This window comes from Chiloscyllium plagiosum, chromosome 6 (genome assembly GCF_004010195.1).
Source record: "Chiloscyllium plagiosum isolate BGI_BamShark_2017 chromosome 6, ASM401019v2, whole genome shotgun sequence".
NCBI classification, from domain to species: domain Eukaryota; kingdom Metazoa; phylum Chordata; class Chondrichthyes; order Orectolobiformes; family Hemiscylliidae; genus Chiloscyllium; species Chiloscyllium plagiosum.
In genome coordinates, this window is record NC_057715.1 from 77,873,164 (window position 1) to 77,893,525 (window position 20,362).

The following is a 20,362-nucleotide window of genomic DNA, read 5'->3' on the forward strand; positions in this document are numbered from 1 at the left end:
TTACTCCCAAAGCTATTCACATGAAACCTCTTATGCTAGTTCAAGATCAGTTCAACCAAATCAAGCGTCATCCACAAAGTGGCCACGTAGATAAGTTGAAAGTGAGAGCTTTTGCAGAAAACGTTTGTATTGACATTGTAGGTGCACTGAATGGTCTGTTTTAAAAACTTTTCACATCAAAAATAATTGGGTTTTTTGAAGTAAGTGTGGACCAGAGTGTAGACCAGTTCAGCATAATTCTTTTTTAAAATCCTGTAATTTAAACTGAGTGAAGGACTGGACACATTACTCCAAACGCTATTTTTGTGATATATTTTCATTTGTATTAATACATTTACACCAAACTAACATTCTTAAATTTATCAACAAGTACTTCTTAATTGAAAAAATAAACAATTATGGCTGCACTGTGCACGCGCTTATTCATAGAAGACTTTACTTTGATGATTATGCTAATTATTTAATTGAGTCTTGTTTTGTAAACTAACCAGTGGTATTGTGAGCTCCAAATATGGAAACTCTAGCCCACTATATTCTATGTTTTGTGTCACATTATATTATCAAAGAAGACTCAGGTGCCAGAATCCACTTGTCCATCTCCTACAAGGGATAAGTCAATGAATTAACTTGCATATTTACAACAATAACTATTGTAAGATTAGGAAATACATTCAATGTGGATGATAAGTTCATTACTTCTTCACCAATATGAGCTCAATAGTGTTTCTCTATGGTAACTGTGCTTGTAAAAGACATCCATTAACCCTTTTCATTTCAATGGAAGGAAATATTACAAATTTAAACAGATTGGAATAGTTGGCTTCCTTTGCAAGTCACTTAAACTTATCGATACCTGGAAAGACATGCACTGCAGTAACTCATCCAGGTTCCTTTGACAGGACCCTCCAAAATGGTGATTTCTACCATTTAGGACAAGGGCAAGAGACAGCAAGTACATTTGAATAACAGCACCCACATACTCCTCTCCATATCACACACCATCCTGACTTAGAAATACAATGCTGTCACTATCCTAGAGTTCCATTCCTGACAGCACTGTGGGTGCTCCCAAACTCTAAAAACCAAGATATTTCAAGAAGGCAGCACACCTTTTCCAGGACAATTAGAGACAGACTAAAAAAGCCAGCCCAGCCTGCGATGACCACTTTTCATGAACAAATTTAGAAAATAAACTGTAGCAACATGTTGCTATTTTTATATTCCATTCCCCTTTCATGAAATAACATTACATTTGTCATCCTAATCACTTGCTGTGACTGCGTACTAATGTTTTGTGATTCATGAATCATGATTTCTCTGTATGACATCATTTTGCAATCATTCTCCATTTAAATAGTTTACTGCTTTTCTATTCTTCCTGCCAATGTGGATAGTTTACATATTCCCATATTAAAGGTCATCTGTGTTTCTCCAATCTCCTTGCTTACCCACTTACCTAACCTAACTCCTTAGGCTCTCTTCATAACTTACTCTGCTACTTAGCTCTATATTAAAAATAAATTTAGCAAACATACTTTTTGTCCCTTCATCCAAGTCATTGATATAGATTGCAAATAGGCCACAACACTAATCCTTGTGACACTTATTACAGCTTTCTAACCCATAATGACTCATTTGTCCAGAACCTGTTCCCTCTTAGCTACTGATGCTAATAGTTACTCCCTGCAATGTAACTCTTATTTTACATCGTGATCTTTGCTTATCGTATGTCATGTGGACATCCAAGTTCATTTTTAGTTATTTTTTGGTTACTTCAGCAAACCCAAATAAATTAGTCAAACATGGTGTTTCTTTCACAAAGCCAAGTTTACTCCACCTGATTAAGATTTTCTACGGGCCAATACAACAGATTCAAAGAATTCCATGTGACAGATTTGAGGTTAATTGGACAGCAACTTCATTTAGACTTTTTCCTTGAATACAGGAATACATTCATTATTTTCAAATCTGATGGGAACTTTTCCAGTGAACGCAGTGAAAATTACTTATTGCTATACTTATAACTATACTAGAATGATTTTTGGTTTTGTCATCTGCAGGATGGAAAGCACTCATGTATTAATTTGGTCCCAGACCAGCAGTGCATCAGCTGATATGATCAAAGACAGTACTGAGAATACCAATGCATTGGCAATTGGTGCTACCCTTTCAATCTAAACCCAGATCAATTGTGGGGCCATTGGAAGCTTCCAGGTTAAAAATAAACTTAATCTACAACCTGTTGATTCAGAAGGAAGAATACAACCTATTGAGCCATTGCAGGCACCTCAAGATATGTTTTGTAGACTACTTAAAACATTGAATCATGTGTACATTTACTATACAAATTTTACAACGAAGTCACATTTTTAAAAACACACCAGCATGGAAAATGGTTTAATGATTTGCCAATTTCAATTTTGAGCTCAATTACATTCAATTCCTAGCTCATGAATATCTTTTACGGAATGAAATCTGCCATCTTTACACAGTGAGTTACAGTCTGCTCTGTTTGTGATTCCACGATCACAGCAATGTGGTTGACTTGAATTAGGAGGAGAAAGTGAGGTCTGCAGATGCTGACTTGAATTACCAATCTGAAATTCGTTCTCAAGCTACTCAGTTAAGGGCAAAATGGATTGGCAATAAATGCTGGCCATTCAAGTGGCACCCAATTCCCACTAAATAAGAAATAATTCAAATACTTGGCCAAACAATAAATACAAGTCACAGTAAAAATCTCTTAAATTTGAAGAATTTGCTGAAGGGAACCTTCACAGCTTATTATTTTATGCGCAATTGCATTTATTAAAATTTGAATTGTCATTTGTATGCATGACTTACCTGCTTTGTTAATTTCTTTATATTCATTTTACCTGTCAATGAAACAATATAAGATTTTACTCAATGTAAACGTAGCCTAAAGAGAATAAGTTGCAAAGTCATGGCCAGTCTGCAAAAATGACACCCTGTAACAAGTGTGCACTATCATCAACTACCTCAGGAGTTGAATTATTCCTGCTTACAAAACAGAGTAAAACCATTAAATACATTTCAGATTTCAGGTACCCATTCTAATAGGGGCCCATCTAAGGTGACAGCATAGAAAAGCTGAAAATTCTGCAGTAGTGTTGTGGCCTTCAAAGTAACACCATCACAAGTCCTCCCCTTGCGAGAATATGCTAAGTGCATATTACCAGCACAATTCTTACATAACCACAGTGGTACTCTTCAAAGAAAAGTGCTTCATTGGCTATAAAGCATTTTGAGACATCTAGTCGTAATGTTCTAGAACACATTCCATCAAATAAGAACTATTGTAGAGAAATTAAGCTGAAAAATCACAAACCATAATGCACAGATTTACCAGGGGCTGCAAAGAGAAGTGCAATAGGAAGAGCTGATGGTAGATTTTGGTTTTAAATTCTGAAGATTGTGGGTTAGTGAAAAATTTGAAAGGGCTAAGGAGTTCTACAGTTGGACAGGATAAGCCAGATTTTGTGTCTTAATGTTTCTTTATTTCCACACTGCAAGAATGTAGGGAAGAGGAGTGTCCAGAAAGAACAATTGAATTATACAATGCAAGTTGAAAATAAACCTATTATTCACAAAACCACAATGATTATGATCAACCGGTTTCTTAATTTTGCCTGCAGGGTCATCATTCCAACAGTAAACAATAGCTTGCCAGTAATCACATAAGCAATCCAGATATTTCTGCCGAATTATTAAACCAAGTACACCCAAATGAAAAAGGTAAAATACATAAACACTAAACTTTCCCACACTGACTTGGTAACCTGTTCAACAGGTTTATTTCTGAAATAATCTTGTTCAATATATTAAAAATGGATCAATTGTATTTGAATGGTCCAACATAATGATATAAACTCACAAATCTACATTTCATCACTTCAGGTATGGAGCTGGATGTAATGGTTTTCAGCAGGGTAAGGGAGTTGGAATGGAAAGTGGGTGACCTGCTCACATCTGCCACTGCTACCTAAACTGCCTCCAAAAGGAAGGTTGCTAATTAGTTAATGAAGGGGCACTCTATGCCTATTTACAAGCAGAGACTGAGTTTTCAGGTGGGATTAGGAAATCAGTCACAGCCACCAATTTGAAGTTCCTTGTTATCTCAATCTCCCTTCACTTCACATGGCTGGCTTAAAGCAGTGAAATCAAAATGCGTCTAAATGCTATCACCTTCACCAGCAGATTCTATTGCTATATTTAGCCATGGTCTGTTGGCAAACCTTTCCTTTTACTTGTGATACCTCCTCATAAAAAACACTTCTATTCTTTTTCCAATTTAACACTTAGGAAATGGAATTAGCAACAAAAGTTCTTAACAACTAAGATTAACAATAGCTTGTTGATTAGCTCCTTAAAAAGTGACTGATTTTTGTGTCTGCTTGCCTTCAGTAGTGCTGGACACTGGTGTAATGATGTTATGAGGGCTACACGGTGGCTCACTGGTTAGCACTGCTGCCTCACATGCTAGGGACATGCATTCAATTCCAGCCAGGGGTGACCGTCCATGTGGAATTTGCACATTCTCCTTGTCTGCGTGGGTTTCCTCAGGGTGCTTAAGTTTCCTTCCACAGTCCAAAGATGTGCAGGTTAGGGGGATTGGCCACGCTAAACTGCCCATCGTGTTCAGGGATGTGCAGGCTAGGTGGATTAGCCACGGAAAATGCAGGGTTACTGGAATAGGATTGGATACTGGGTGGGATGTTCTTCGGAGGGTCAGTGTGAACTTGATTGGCTGAATGGCCTGCTTCCATATTGTATGGATTGCCACATATTTAACATATGCTTTGGGGAGCTGCCAGCCTGAGTTGCAGCTATAAAATCCAATTGATGGCCACAAAACCTGTGAATATGTATACCACTGATGACTGCAGATATATCTGAAGGTGAAATCAATCATTATGATTACAAGTGGCTCAATTTTAAAATCAGAAACCATGCTCCAACATCTGCTCTTTATTGTACTGAACACAGATGACAATTGTTGTATTGAATATAGATGATGACTTACTAACCTCTTGCAGTCAAGCCTTTGTCAAGGTTTCCTTTGTGCTTAAAATAAATAAAACCTGCTTTAGCTCCTATTTATCAAATCAATTACTTGTCCTGCTGAAATATATCCAAATGATTTAGACAGAATGTTTTCCATTCTCCTTTACAATGGTTAACAATCAGTAAAGTTCTGCTTCCCACCAGTAAATAAATCATTTTTCATTTTTGAACTGCTTCCATGAAAATCCATTAAAATAATTAACATTCCTTAAAGTATTTCAAGGCAAAGAATAAATTTGCTCCTCTTATTAATGGAGCAATGTGCTGTCACTGGCATGCTAAATGTGACTGTCAGCACAATTTAACCATGAAAGAATTGCTGCCAGCACTGTTCATAACAACAAACTATGTTGATATTCCTAAAGCTTGACTTTAGTAAAACAGGAGATTCAAATCTGTAACATGCCATGAGTTGTGACATGCCATGAGTTGTGACTCACTTTCACTTGTAACAAGTGGCAATGGCCCTTACCAGAGCAATGAGGATATATTAAACACAATAATTGTCTGCAAATAAAAAGGTCAGAAGTCACATGACACCAGGTTATAGTCCAACAGATTTGTTTGAAATCACAAGCTTTTGGAGTAGTGCCCCCTTCATCAGGTGAAGTGAAGAAAAACAGTCACAGAATTTATAGGCAGAGATATCAAAAGATCACATAAATGGTGTGAGTGGAGTGCTGCAAACTAAGTCTCTGCAGGTGATCAAAAGTGTCAGATGGTGTGAGTAAAGTGTCAACAGCTCAATAGTAAGTGAAGGGGATGACCCATGATCCAATTAAATGAGGCAAAGAGATAGATACAAAATTAAAAATGAAATGGTGCTGAAGACAAACCAAATGTTTGGAATAACATGAAAGGTACAAGAGTCACAAGCCGAGGGCCAAAGTAACAAGTAATCCAAAACTACACAAACTAATTAAGGTAGACATGTCACAACAATTTACCAAGATATTGGTGTTAAAACAAGACAGTAAGGAATATTTTACAAATACAGAATAGAATGGTGGGGTTTCATGTAGTGTGACATGAACCCAAAATCACAGTTGAGGCCATCCTCATGGGAATGGAACTTGGCTCTCAGTTTCTGTTTGGCGATTCTGCATTGTTGTGTATTCCTGAAAATCAGAGGCTGAATGTCCTTGACCACTTAAGTGTTCCCCAACTGGGAGGGAGCATTCCTGTCTGGTAATTGTTGACCAATGTCTATTCATTCATTGCCATAGCGTCTGCATGGTCTCACCAATATACCATGCCTTGGGGTATCCTTGTCTGCAGCGTATGTAGTAGACAACATTGGCTGAGTCCCATGAGTATCTGTTGTGTACATGGTAGGTGGTGTTCCCATGTGTGATTCCAGTGTTCATGTCAATGATGTGAAATGTCATGCAGAGGTTGCTGTGGCAGGGTTGTGTGGTGTTGTGGTCGAGGTTGTCCTCAAGGCTGGGTAGTTTGCTGCAAACAATGGTCTGTTTAAGGTTTGGCAGTTGTTTGAAGGTGAGAAGTTGGGGCATAGGGATGATCTTGGTAAGGTAGCTGTTGTCATCGTTGGCATGTTGAAGGCTGTGAAGATCCGAAGATACACAAAGGCAACACACCTGGACGTCCCATTGTATCAGGCAATGGGACATTGTGTGAGAACCTCTCTGGCAATGTTGAGGGCATCGTGAAACCTATTGAACAAGGAACCCGCAGCTTTTGTTGCGACACTATACATTTCTAACAAAATCTCAGCAGCCTTGGACCAGTCAAACCAGGAACATTCCTCATCACAACAGACATTTTGGCACTGTACACCAGCATCCCCCATGATAACAGCATCGCTGCACAGCCTCATTACTTAAAACCAGCAACTGCCAATTTCCAGGTGCATTCCTATAACTCATGTGCTTTATCCCCGACCACAATGTCTTTACCTTTGACAACTAGCTCTTCATTGAGACACACAGAACAGCCATGGGGACCAAACTTGCACCCCAATACACCAACATTTTTATGCACAAGTTCAAGTAGGACTTCTTTGCTGCACAGGACCTCCAACCAAAGCTGTACACCAGATACATTGACAACATTTCTTCCTTCGGACTCATGGCGAGGAATCACTGAAACAACTACATAGTGATATCAATAAGTTTCATCCCGCCATCAGACTTATCAGACTACTGTTCAGAATTAGTCTCATTCCTGGACAAACACATCTCCATTAAGGATGGACACCTCAGTATTTCACTCTACTGCAAGTCCATGGATAACCTCATGACACTGCACTTCTCTAGCTTCCACCCTAAACATATTAAAGAAGCCATCTCGTACAGAAAAACTCTGCATATACACAGGATCAGCTCAGACACCTAAAAATGCTGAAAGATGCCCTCAACTCATTGATCACCAATTCCGACGTGCCATAGTGAAAACTGGAACAACCTCCTTTAAAGACAGACATAGGCCACAACTGATACAGTAGCCTTTGACATCCAGCATTTCTCCGGAGCGGAGAAATGGTGCCATGTTCTTCTCAGCCTTCAACATGTCATCAATGATGATGAACATCTCACCAAGATCATCCTTACGACCCCACATTTCGCCTTCAAACAACCACCAAACCTTAAACAGACCTTCGCTCGCAGCAAGCTAACTAACCTTCAGGACAACAGCGATCAAAATACCACATAATCTTGCCATAACAACCCCTGCAAGACATGTCAGATCACTGATGTGGATACTCCCATCACTCGTGGGGACACCACCCACCATGTACACAGCAGATGCTCATGTGAGTCAGCCAAAGTTGTCCACCTCATATGCTGCAGGCAAGGATGCCCCAAGGCATGGTATATTCATGAGACCATGCAAACGCTATGGCATGGGCACTGTGCAACTATCTCCAGACAGGAATGTTCTCTCCCAATCAGCACTTCAGCAGTCAAGGACATTCAGCTCAGATTTTCAGTTAAGGGTCCTCCAAGGGAGCCTTCAAGATGCACAACTCAGAATCACCGAGCAAAAACTGATAGCCAAGTTCTGTAACCATGAAGATGGCTTTAACTGTGATCTTGGGTTCATGTTGCGCTACATGTAAAACCACCATATGGTACTATATTTGTAACATCTTTTTTGGTTAGACCCTCAGCATAAGACTCTTTTCCCTGTCATGTTATTCCGGCTGTTTGGTTTGTCTTCAGTACCATCTTATTCTAAGTTTTTGTACTTATCTCTTTGCCTCATTTAATTAGATCATCCCCTTCACTTACTATTGAGCTGTTGACACTTTACTCACACCATCTGACACTTTTGATCACCTGCAGATTCTTATTATTCGACACTCCATTCACACCATTGTATGACTTTTTGATCTCTCTGCCTATAACTTCTGTGCCTGTGTGCTTTTCTTCACTTCATCTGATGAAGAGGCAGCCCTCAAAAATGTTGTGACTTCAAATAAACCTGTCGGACTATAACCTGGTGTCGTATCCAATCATGCAAATAAAAATGCATTTTCTATAGTTTTTTTTCAATAAAGTTTATACTTTACAAAGCTTAGATTGCTCCTCACTTGAAGTTTCCCCTCCACTAATGTTAAACAAACTGGTATGTTGTTGTTTGGCTTATCTATAGACCCTATTTTGAACTGGGTATAAAATCTACAATTCTCTGGCACCCAGGTCGAAGGAAGATTGAAAAATCAGGGTTGGTGCCTTTGGAATTTCCACTCTTACAGTGCTCAGGATTTCTGGACATATTTCATCTGGTCCTGGTGTCATATCAAATTTTAGCACTGATAGCTTATATATTACATCCTTTTTATCAAAATAAAACCTTCAAATATGTGAATTATCTCCTCTTTCACCATAATCTGCACAATATCTTCTTTGTTGGTAAAGATCAATGTATATTATTCATTTAACACCTTATCCATGTCCCCTATTTCTAAGCAAAGATCTCCTATTGATCCTTATTCAGCCTCACTGCTTCTTTTACCATCTTTTTACTATATCCTTGGAGAAAAGTTTTGAATTCGCTTTTATTGTGTTTTCAGTCTCTTTTCATAGTTTCTCTTTGCTACTTATTTGCCTTTTAAATGCCCATCTGAATCTTCTATACTCAGCTTCGATCTCAGTTGTATTATCTACTTTTTCTTCTTCACCTGAATTCTACACCATATATTATTCAAGGTGCTTTGAATTTGTTTTTCTCAAACTTTTCCTTTTTTTGAGAATATATCATGACTGTATCCAAACATTCTCTTCTTTAAAGATAACCCATTATTAAGTTAAATGTTACCTGCTGAGCTTTGATTCCAATTTACCTGGATCAAATTCATTCTTACCCCATTGAATTTGGCATCCCTCCAGTTAATCAGTTTTACCCTGGATTGTTCCTTTACTGTTCCCTAACTAATCTAAACCTTATAATCCAATTGCTATACCATAAATGATCCCCTACTACATCCACTTGGCTCACCTCTTTCCCAAGAACTAGGTCTAGCAGTCCCCTCTAGTCTTGCTGTACAGAAAACATATTTACTATAGAAAATACACTTGAATGCGCCCTAACTCTTGTCCCTCTTTGCTCTTTAATTATCTGAATATAGATTTAGATAGCAGTAGTCTAAGGTTTCCATTATAACTAGATAAAGCTTTGGCACCTTTTATAATTTTTCTTACCAATGTGTTCTTCTACATCCTTCCTACAAGTCAGTGGTCTACAAACAGCAATGCAATTCACCTTCTTTTTCTTAGGCTGAACCATAAAGATTCTATTATTGACCATTCTGAGTTGCCTACACTCTCGAACACTGCAGTGTTGTCCTTAATTTACTTCCATTAATCTCTACCTCATCATATGCCCATAGAAACATTTACAATGTCCCTAACTAGGCTACTCTCATATTCTCTTCTTTTTCCCTGTCAATTTCTTTTGTTGAATTGAAATTCTTCCCAGTCCTCAGGCTTACTACTCTTTTTGACAACATTACAAACCTCTTCCTTTGACTTAATACCATCTTTAAGACCTCATGTCTATGGATAGACCACCTTTCCCGAGGTTATCATGCCTTAAAGAACGAATATTGGCTGCAAATTACTATTAATTCTTAATTTTTTCAACTACTAACATATCATCTAATACAGTTTTCTAATTTACCTTCACACATTCAGCACTCATAACAATTACATTTTACTTTATTTAAATTTAAGTACCTAATTTGGACTTAAGTGAACCACTTTGAAGCTCAATATAAAATTCTATCATCTTGTGATCACTCTTCCTTTAAGACAACCGTACTACAATGACACTGATAGAATAGAAACAGGCCATTACAACCAACAGATCCATGACAGAGGTTAGAAACGTGAGCTTCCTCACATCCTTCAACGTAATGCTCTTTATCTTTCTTCCTCAGGTGCTTACTGAGCTTCTCCCTTAATGCACCAATATTAGATATGGGCAATCTTAGCACAACTGGGCTACAGCTAATTCTGGGATAACGTGCCTTTCGGCAGCATGATTTGGCTATAAGATTGCTGAAGAATTAGGGAATGTATTTTCCATTGGCAATAGCACAATTCCAGTGGGGATCAGTTTGCGTGGTTCGTTCTGTGCATGCGCCGGTGTCCGCACCAAAGTCTCTGCTTCGTTCTGCACGTGACGTCACTGCTGGTCTTCATGCCGTTCTGCACATGTGACAATGTCAGTTGCCAACAGAGCAGCTTTCTGTGAGAAGTACCGCACAGATAGAAGTTTTCTTACATTTTGTAAATTTAGTGTGCTAAATTTACTTTTGTTTCGTTAATAAATACTAGAATTAGAATTCCTACAGTGTGGAAACAGGCCCTTCGGCCCAACAGGTCCACACCACCCCTCCAAAGAGTATCCCACATAGACCCATTACCCTACACTTCTCCTGACTAATGCACCTAACCTATACATCCCTAAACACTGTGGACAATTTAGCATGGACAATTCATCTAACCTGCACATCTTTGGACCATGGGAGGAAACTCGCGCAAACACGGGGAGAATGTGCAAACTCCACACAGGCAGTTGCCCCAGGCTGGAATCGAATTCGGGTCTCTGGCACTGAGAGACAGAGTGCTAACCACTGAGCAACCGTGCTGCCCCTGATTAAAATATGATTTTAATCTTCATTCAGGCTGTGTTATACTTTGCGTCAGACTTATGGGTGTTTTTTGAGTGATTGTGAGTGATATTTTTTGCTGGTCTGCCTCCAACCCCACTTTTCCCATAGACTCCATTATTTCTAATACTGGATTCTCTATTAAGCAAGGTTTCGTTGGAGCACAACTATGGTGTTATAGGAGAACTATTTGTACTTGCAATGGAAGAAATTTTCAATATTAAAAAGTATATAGCTGCAAAAACAGCTTGTAGGACCAAATGTGTGTAAGGATAAGGATGTTTAAATGTTTATTTTATAAATCTAATTTAGTTTAGTTGGCATTATACCGAAATCTAGTTTAAATTCTGTAATTGTCAACCAGAAGCAGGATTTTAACAAGGCTTTCAGTGAAACAGCAGGTTAATTAAAAACCCACTGAAACTAGATCTTCCTTAAATGAGTAAAGCAGACCTTCTGTCTGAGAACAGAAAACTGGCCAATTTGTTGCAAAATAGCAACTGAGTGTGACTTAACCCCCAAAGTGATTAAGAGAGTTAAGCAGATTAAGGTAGAGAAGTGTTCCTTTGCTTTTGCTTTTCTTGAACATTTTCAGCTTTAGTGATTGATTCTTACTTTGCGACAGGAGAAAAGCTAGTTAGCAGATGAGCATTTGGTAAGTGACTAAGGTCTATTTTGATCCAATGGTTGAACATTAAGAACTTGTGATAAAGTTAATACAATTAAATAGAAAAATAACTAAATATAAAGTTGAATAAAATAATTAAGTAGTTCCTCACAAAACATTAAGGATACCAGGACACAAAATCTGTGATAGATACAGCAAGTGGGAGTTCCTGGATGTCAGTTTGGTCAAGAGAAAATATGTCTACAACAGGTGTTTGAAATGCAAGCAGCTTTCCCTCGGAGTTTGAGATCCGGAAGCTGAACTGTGATGCATTGGGAAGGGCACATTTACTGGGATTCTTTGAACTAGGAAGCATTCATTTTTGTTAGGGTTAGGTTGCCTGATTTGATCTGTGCTCACTGATAGGAGAGTGCGACTGTGAGTGAAACAAGTAAGGGGACTCAGAAGAAAAGAACACAGGAGTCTCAGCTTGTGCAACAGGTTTGAGGTTTCCGTGGAACTTTTAAGAGTGAGGGCTGCACAGTGATGAAATAAATTACCATGGCACCATGGTACAGTTGTCATTCAGGATGGGTGACTAAAGGAGGAATCTAAGGAACAGTACAGTGGATGGGATCGACATTACTCTCTGCAGCAAAGTTCTGACATCTGTGTTGCCTGCCCAATGTTAGGGTTCAGGACATCTGCTTGAGGCCAAAGAGGAACTTGCAGTGTGAAGGGTGGATCCAATAATCTGGTTCATACAGGTACCAGTGACATAAACCATACAATGTTCTGTCTATATGATGCGCAGAACTAAGAAACAGAATCGCAAAAGTCATGATCCGTACACCATTATTGAGTTATGTGCAAATCAGCCTTTGGAAAAATTAGATTAGAAAGATGAATGCGCAACTCTAAGACTGGTGTGGGAGAATTTGGTTCCACAGGCACTCGTATCTGTACTGGGATATGTTTCTGTACAGGAAATAATAAATAGACCATAATAGAAAGTGATAGAGGGTACAAATCTTAGAGTCATCCTAAGATAACACTAAGTTACGAACAGAGTAAAAGTGTAAAAGTGAAGGCTCTGCATCCTAATGCATGCACCATCCAAAATAATGCATATGAACTGACAATACGAATAGAAATGAATAAATATAATCCTGTAACCATTATAGAGATATGACTGCATGATGACATGGATTGGGATCTGAACCAAAAAGGGTGCAGAACATTTAGGAATAATTGAAAACTATAAAAAGGCAGAGGAGTGGTTCTGTTAGTTAATGATGGTCTTGCTCAATAAACAGCAATAACCTAAGTTTGGGAAAGTACGAACTTGAAACATTTGGGCTGGAACTTAAACATGATAAAGGAAGTGGGAGTAGTGTATAGGCCCCTAACAGTAATCATTGCATAAACAGATAAAGAATAAGAGTGTGTTAGAAAGGCATGGCAATAAACATGGGAGATTTTAATCTACATATAGCCTTGATAACTCAGATGGGCAAAAATAGCCAAGGGGGAGCAGTTAAAAGAAAACTAAGTACAATTGTGAAAGACAAGTGGCAGGTACGAAGATTAGACTGAACATTAAAAACAGCAAAGAATGATAGGAGAGCTAAGACGGTGGGGAAATTGGGGAACAAGAGAAAGCTCGCCAGAAATAAAGAAACAGATAGTAGGAATGTTGATAAATATTTCAAGTATAAAAGTGTTAAAAAACTGGACATTGGTCCAATATCAAGTGAGATTGGAAAATTAATAATGGAAAATAAGGAAACGGTAGATTAATTACACAGGTATTTTGCATCAGTCTTCACTACAGAGGACACATGTAACACCAAAAACAGTGATTGGTCAGGTAACAGAAGGGAGGGAGGAACTCAGGAAAATCACTGTCACCAAAGAACTGGTACTGAATAAATTGTTAGAGCTGCAGGCTGGCAAGTGGTAGCCTTCATCTTCAAGTCTTATATGAAGTTCCTAGTGAGATAGTTGATGCACTGTTTTAATTTTATGAAATATGCTTGATTCAGGGTTAATCCCATTAGATCACAAGATAGTAAATATAGCTCCTTTATTCAAGAAGGGAGGGAGACAGAAAGCAGATAACTACAGTTAGGTCAATAGCTGTCATAGGTAAAACATCAGAAACCTTAATGAAAGAAATCATAAGAAGGCATTTGGATTAGTTTAAGTTAATCAGGCAGAGTCAACATGATTTTATGAACACATTCTAATCGAGTTCTTTGAGGAGTTACCACATGATGTAGATAAAGGGGATCCTGTGGATGTACTGTACTTAGCTTTCCAAAAGGCATTTGATAAGGTGCCACATAAAAGGTTATTGCAGAAAATAAGTGCTCAAGGCATAGGGGTTAGCACAATGGCATCAATAGTCGATTGGCTGGTTAACAGGAAGCAAAGAGTAGGCATGAATGGATCTTTATCAGGTTGGTGTGATGCGCCAGTTATGCTGGGACCTCAATAATTTACTATTGAAGGCGCGGAAGGTATGGTTGCCAAATTTGCTGATGACATATAAGTAGGAAACTAAAACAAAATCAAGAACTGCAGATACTGGAGATAGAGTCATAGAGAAATACAGCATGGAAACAGACTTTTCAGCAGAACTCTCCCATGCCAACCAGATATCCTAAATAAATTTAATCCCATTTGCCAGCATTCAGCCCATATCCTGCTAAACCATTTCTATTCACCTACCCATCCAAGTGCCTTTTCAATGTTGCAATTATACCAAATTCCACCACTTCCTCTGGCAGCTCATTCCAAACAAACCACTCTCTGTGTGAAAAGGTTGCCCCTTAGGTCCCTTTTAGATCTTTCCCCTCTCACATGAAACCAATGCTGTCTAGTTCTGGACTCCACCACCCTTGGGAAAAGATTTTGCCTATTTACCCTATTTATGCCCCTCATGATTTTATAAACCTCTATAAGATAACCGCTTCACCTCAACCTATTCAGCCTCTCCCTATAGCTCAAACCCTCCAACCCTGGTGACTGCCTCATAAATCTTTTCTGAACAGTTTCAAGTTTCACAACATTCTTCCTATAGCAGAGAGACAGGAATTGCGCACATTATTCCAATAGTAGCTTAACCAATGTCCTGTACAGCTGCAACATGACCTCCTAACTCCTATAGGAGAAAGTGAGGTCTGCAGATGCTGGAGATCAGAGATGGAAATGTGTTGCTGGAAAAGCGCAGCAGGTCAGGCAGCATCTAGGAAACAGGAGAATCGACGTTTCAGGCATTAGCCCTTCTTCCTGAAGAAGGGCTAATGCCCAAAACGTCGATTCTCCTGTTCCCTCGATGCTGCCTGACCTGCTGCGCTTTTCCAGCAACACATTTCCATCTCCTAACTCCTATACTCAATGCTCTGACTAATAAAGGACAGCATACCAAACACCTTTTTTTTACCATCTATCTACCAGCAACTCCATTTTCAAGGAATAATGAAACAGCATGTCAAGGTCTCTTTGTTCAGCAATATTCTCCAGGACCTTGCGATTAAGTGCTTTGATTTGCCTTCCGAAATGCAGCTCCTTGCATTTTTCTAAATTAAACTCCATCTGTCACTCCTTCACTCACTGGCCCATCTGACCAAGATCCCATTGTTCTTCACTATCCACTACACCTCCAATTTCTGTGTCATCTGCAAACCTACTAAGTATACCTCCGATATTCACATCCAAATCATTTGTATAAATGATAAAAAGCAGCAGACCCAGAATCGATTCTTGTGGCATACCACTGGTCACAGGCCTCCAGTCTGAAAAACAAGCCTCCACCACCACCCTCCGTTTTCTACCTTCAAGCCAATTCTGTATCTAAATAGCTAGTTCTCCCTCTATTTTGTGTGACTTAACCTTGCTAACCAGTTTACCATGAGGAATCTTGTCAAATGCTTACTGAACGCCATATAGATCATGTCCACCGCTCTGCCCTCATCAATCCTCTTTGATACTTCTTCAAAAAACTAAATCAACTTCATGAGACACTATTTCCCATGGACAAAGCCATGTTGATTATCCCTAATCAGCCCTGGCACTTCCATATACACATGAATCCTACCCTTCAGAATTCCCTCCATCAACTAGCCCACCACCGATATCAGGATTAAATAGTGGCACCCCGTTAGCCAACCTCCAGTCTTCTGGCACCTTACCTATGGCTATCGAAGATCCAAATAGCTCTTTTATCCCCTCTGTACGCCCCTGGCTAGGGCCCAACAATCACTTCCCTAGCTTCCCACAGTGTTCTGGAGTACACGGGGATTTATCCTTCTTTATGCATTCTAAGGCATTGAGCACCTCCTGCTCTGTAATGTGGACACTTTTCAAGAGGCCGCTATTTATTTCCCCATTTGAAACAAACAAAACCAGAAATTTCTGGAAAAACGCAGCAGGTCTGGCTACAGTTATGGAGAGAAAACAGAGTCAATGTTTGGAGTCCAGTGACCTTTCAATGTCCACAGATGCTGCAAGACCTGCTGAGTTTCTATCGTAATTTATTTTTGACAGTGCTATGAACAGGTCAAAAGGAAACTACAAAAAAAATTCTTAAAAAGTAAAGAACTATGGATGCTGGAAAACAGAAACAAAAACAAGAAAAACAGTAAGTCTGGCAGCATCTGTAGACAGAAAGCAGAGATAATGTTTCGGGTCCAGTGACCCTTCTTCAGAACAGATACAAAAATATATTGCTAGGTTTATTGAGTAGGCAAAGATGTGGCAAATGGAGCACTTTGTGGGAAAATGTGAAATTATCCATTTTGGCAGGAAGAATAAGAAAGAAGCACATTAACTAATGAGAAATAGATCCTACAATTCTAAGATACAGAAGAATCGAGGTGTCATTGTATATTATGATGATGCTGCTCCTTTAACAAAGTTACGCTGTCCTTGACTTTTATTTCAGAGAAGTCGTAAAAGCAGCGATTCCAAAAAGTCTAGGCTGGAAGGCTTTTAGGGCCAGTTTGATTAAAGGTAACAGATACTGCCTCAAGCAAAAGGTTTTTAAGTTTAAAAAAAAACTTACACAATGAAAGGGGAGTGGTCAGTTCTCCTAGTTCAGCATTTCTCTGGTTTGGTTTGGTTTTAGCAGTCTGCTGTTCACCGAAAGCAGTCAGTTAGTTTGAGGCTGCTGGTCCAAGAAACAACTACATAGAAGAAGCTGTTCCATGCTGAATCCCTCTGCCCTCTTTCTCTGCCCTGTAAGACCCTGTGTTTGATTTTGCCTTTTGTGCCAAGGAGTGTTTATGGAAATTGTTGCAAGTATTGGGAACAGCATCATTAAGTTGGGATAATCTGTTGGGTTTTTGGATAGGTTAAGTTTATTATTTTGTTCTCTTTTGTGTTCGATTCAATAATCTTGTAAATACATTCTGTTTTGTTTAAAATTAAGTGGCTTGACCAGATGCATCGCTCCTGGATTATTCACTTTACACCTGCTTAAAACAACTGGCAAAGTTAAGATCAAGAAACAAGTACATGGAAGAAGCTGTTCCATGCTGAATCCCTCTGCCATCTTTCACTGTCCTGTAAGACCCTGTGTTCTTGAACCTTCTTGAAAATGTTTGAAGAGGTCTGACCTGGTCCATAACAGTATGAATAATAAAAGGTCAGTATGTACAAAGAGAAAGTAATTAGGAAAGCTAATAGAATGTTATTATTTATTGCAAGGGTAATTGATACAAAAGTAGGAAGATTAAGTTGCATTTATACAGGACACAAGTGAGACAACATCTGGCATACTGTGCATAGCATTCATCACCTTATTTAGGGGAAAATGTAAATGGTTTAGAGACAACTCAGAGAAGTTTTATCAGACTAATGTTTAGAATAGGGGTGCCGTCTTGTGAGGAAAGGTTTGACAGGCAAAATTTGAATTCCTGGAGTTTAGAAGAGTAAGAGGTTACTTGATTACAACATGCAAGATCCTGAGGGATCTTGACAGGGTAGATGTGGAGTGTATCTTGTTCTTTTCAAACGGTTTTAAAATCAGGGATTGCCCATTTAACAGAGATGACGCAGAATGTTTCCTCTCAAATGGTTGCGACACTTTGGAATTCAATACTTCAGAAGGTATTGGAAGCAGATTGCTTGAATATGTTTAAGACAGTGGTAGATAGTTAAGCAAGGTGGGGAAAGGTTATTGAATAAGTGGGAAAGAGGTTGCAATTTGATCAGCCACGATCTTATTGAATGATAGTGCAAACTCGAGCGTCTGAATGCCCTGTTTCAGCTTTTAATTCATATGCTCATACGTATAGCACTCTCAATCTTCATTTTATTGAAGTTGTTAATTTTTACTAGTGTTAGCCAAGTTACAATAGGGACAAAAGAAACAGACATTCTGCAACAAGGGAGTGAGAAACAGGGGCTTTCCTCAAACTGTTGATGCACACTGTCAAGCAGTGAGGGGAAAGAATGGCAAAAAAGACACCTGTGAACTGTGCAATCAGATTCTGATGAGAGTATAAGAATGTGCATACTCTCAGGAGTAATCAAACTCAAAGGAAAATGAAACAATTAAATGTCCTTTGTGAATTGCATTCACATGATGTCAGACAGATGCTAATGGTATTAACTTTAAAGTCAAATTAAAATTTATGCCATCAGGGAGGAATTTGTGTCAGACTCTGCATTAGTAAAGGGGTTATATTTAAAAATAATAAAATCACTGGTGGCATTTCTACTGTTAGTTTGTGTACTGGACCGAAAAACTATTTTTAGCTTTAACCGGAGTGTAATTCAGACAGGAATTTACATATGTTTTTTCTTCTTTCTTTGTGATCCCAACAACCTTTGCATAATTGCCATAAATGAAAAAAACAAAAGACAAAAAGCAGTACATTGGAATAATTCCACAATGACTAGAATTTAACAGCAATTCCTAAAAACCATTCACGTAATCGCAACTAGATGACAAAAGCATTAAATTTTTAAAAACGCGCATTTTGATTGAGTTACATACATTTGGATAAATTAATGCATTCAAATTGGGAGAAGTGTTCATCTGTTGTTGAATTGTTGCCATAACAACACGTTATTTCGGTTAACTAAATTACAATGTAAAACTCCTTTGAGATGTTTTCAGTCATTGCTTATGTAACGTTCCAGTTGCTTGAACAATTAGTCATTCTAAATGCAATAAGATTTTATAAAAATAAATCTTTCAAAAATAAACTACCCTTTGTAAAACAGTCTTTTTATTCATATTGATAGAAAACGGTCACATCTATAATCATTAATAGAGTCACAATCACACAGCCTAGATTTTAAGAAAAACTGTATATAATACAAGCAAAGCCAAAGATCCTGGTGGGACATAACATTTCAAATTTTCTGTCTTGTTTCACAAAAAAAGCGCCCAAACGGGTAAAATCATCCTTGCTACTAAATGACATATTGTTTCGACCATTATTGGGTTACACATGCAAATTTCAAACTTGCTGGCCAGAAACGTTTGGCATCATTCTCTGTTCAACAGTGTTTTGTTGCACAGTTCACAATAATTGTGATCCAAGTGTTCATTCAATCATTGTTTGACAGTTAACAGTGATCTTGAAATCAATGACCCTGTAATAAAATCAGAATTCTCAAATGACATCAGTTGCAAACATTTGTTTACCTTGGCAAAAAGGGGACATGAGATAGCTTTGGCAAATCGAATTAAGGAGAATCCAAAGGGTTTTTACAAATACATTAAGGACAAAAGGGTAACAAGGGAGAGAATAGGGCCCCACAAAGATCAGCAAGGTGGCCTTTTTGTGGAGCCGCAGAAAATGGGGGAGATACTAAATGAGTATTTTGCATCAGTATTTACTGTGGAAAAGGATATGGAAGATATAGACTGTAGGGAAATAGATGGAGACATCTTGCAAAATGTCCAGATTACACAGGAGAAGTGCTGGATGTCTTGAAACGGGTAAAAGTGGATAAATCCCCAGGACCTGATCAGGTGTACCCGAGAACTCTGTGGGAAGCTAGAGAAGTGATTGCTAGGCCTCTTGCTGCTATATTTGTATTTTAAATAGTCACAGGTGAGGTACCGGAAGACTGGAGGTTGGCAAACGTGGTGCCACTGTTTAAGAAGGGCGGTAAAGACAAGCCAGGGAACTATAGACCGATGAGCATGACCTCGGTGGTGGGCAAGTTGTTGGAGGGAATCCTGAGGGACAGAATGTACATGTATTTGGAAAGGCAAGAGGTGATTCGGGATAGTCAACATAGCTTTGTGCGTGGGAAATCATGTCTCACAAACTTGATTGAATTTTTTGAATAAGTAATAAAGAGGATTGATGAGGGCAAAGCCGTAGATGTGATCTATATGGACTTCAGTAAGGCGTTCGACAAGGTTTCCCATGGGAGACTGATTAGCAAGGTTAGATCTCATGGAATACAGGGGGAACTAGCCATTTGGATACAGAACTGACTCAAAAGTAGAAGACAGAGGGTGGTGGTGGAGGGTTGTTTTTCAGACTGGAGGCCTGTGACCAGTG

The 20,362-nt window shown here is 38.7% G+C and overlaps 1 protein-coding gene across 2 annotated transcripts in view; it reads right to left on the bottom strand.

Moving 5' to 3' along the window:
* micu2 (mitochondrial calcium uptake 2) overlaps nucleotides 1-20,362 on the bottom strand; it is a 452,381-nt gene that overhangs the window by 116,020 nt on the left and 315,999 nt on the right. The window contains exon 4 of one of the 2 annotated variants that reach the window (XM_043691937.1): nucleotides 2,845-2,876. The exons of the other annotated variant lie outside the window; for it this stretch is intronic. Coding sequence (XP_043547872.1) covers nucleotides 2,845-2,876 — 32 coding nt within the window. The remainder of the gene's footprint in view (nucleotides 1-2,844; nucleotides 2,877-20,362) is intronic. 2 annotated transcript variants of the gene reach the window in all.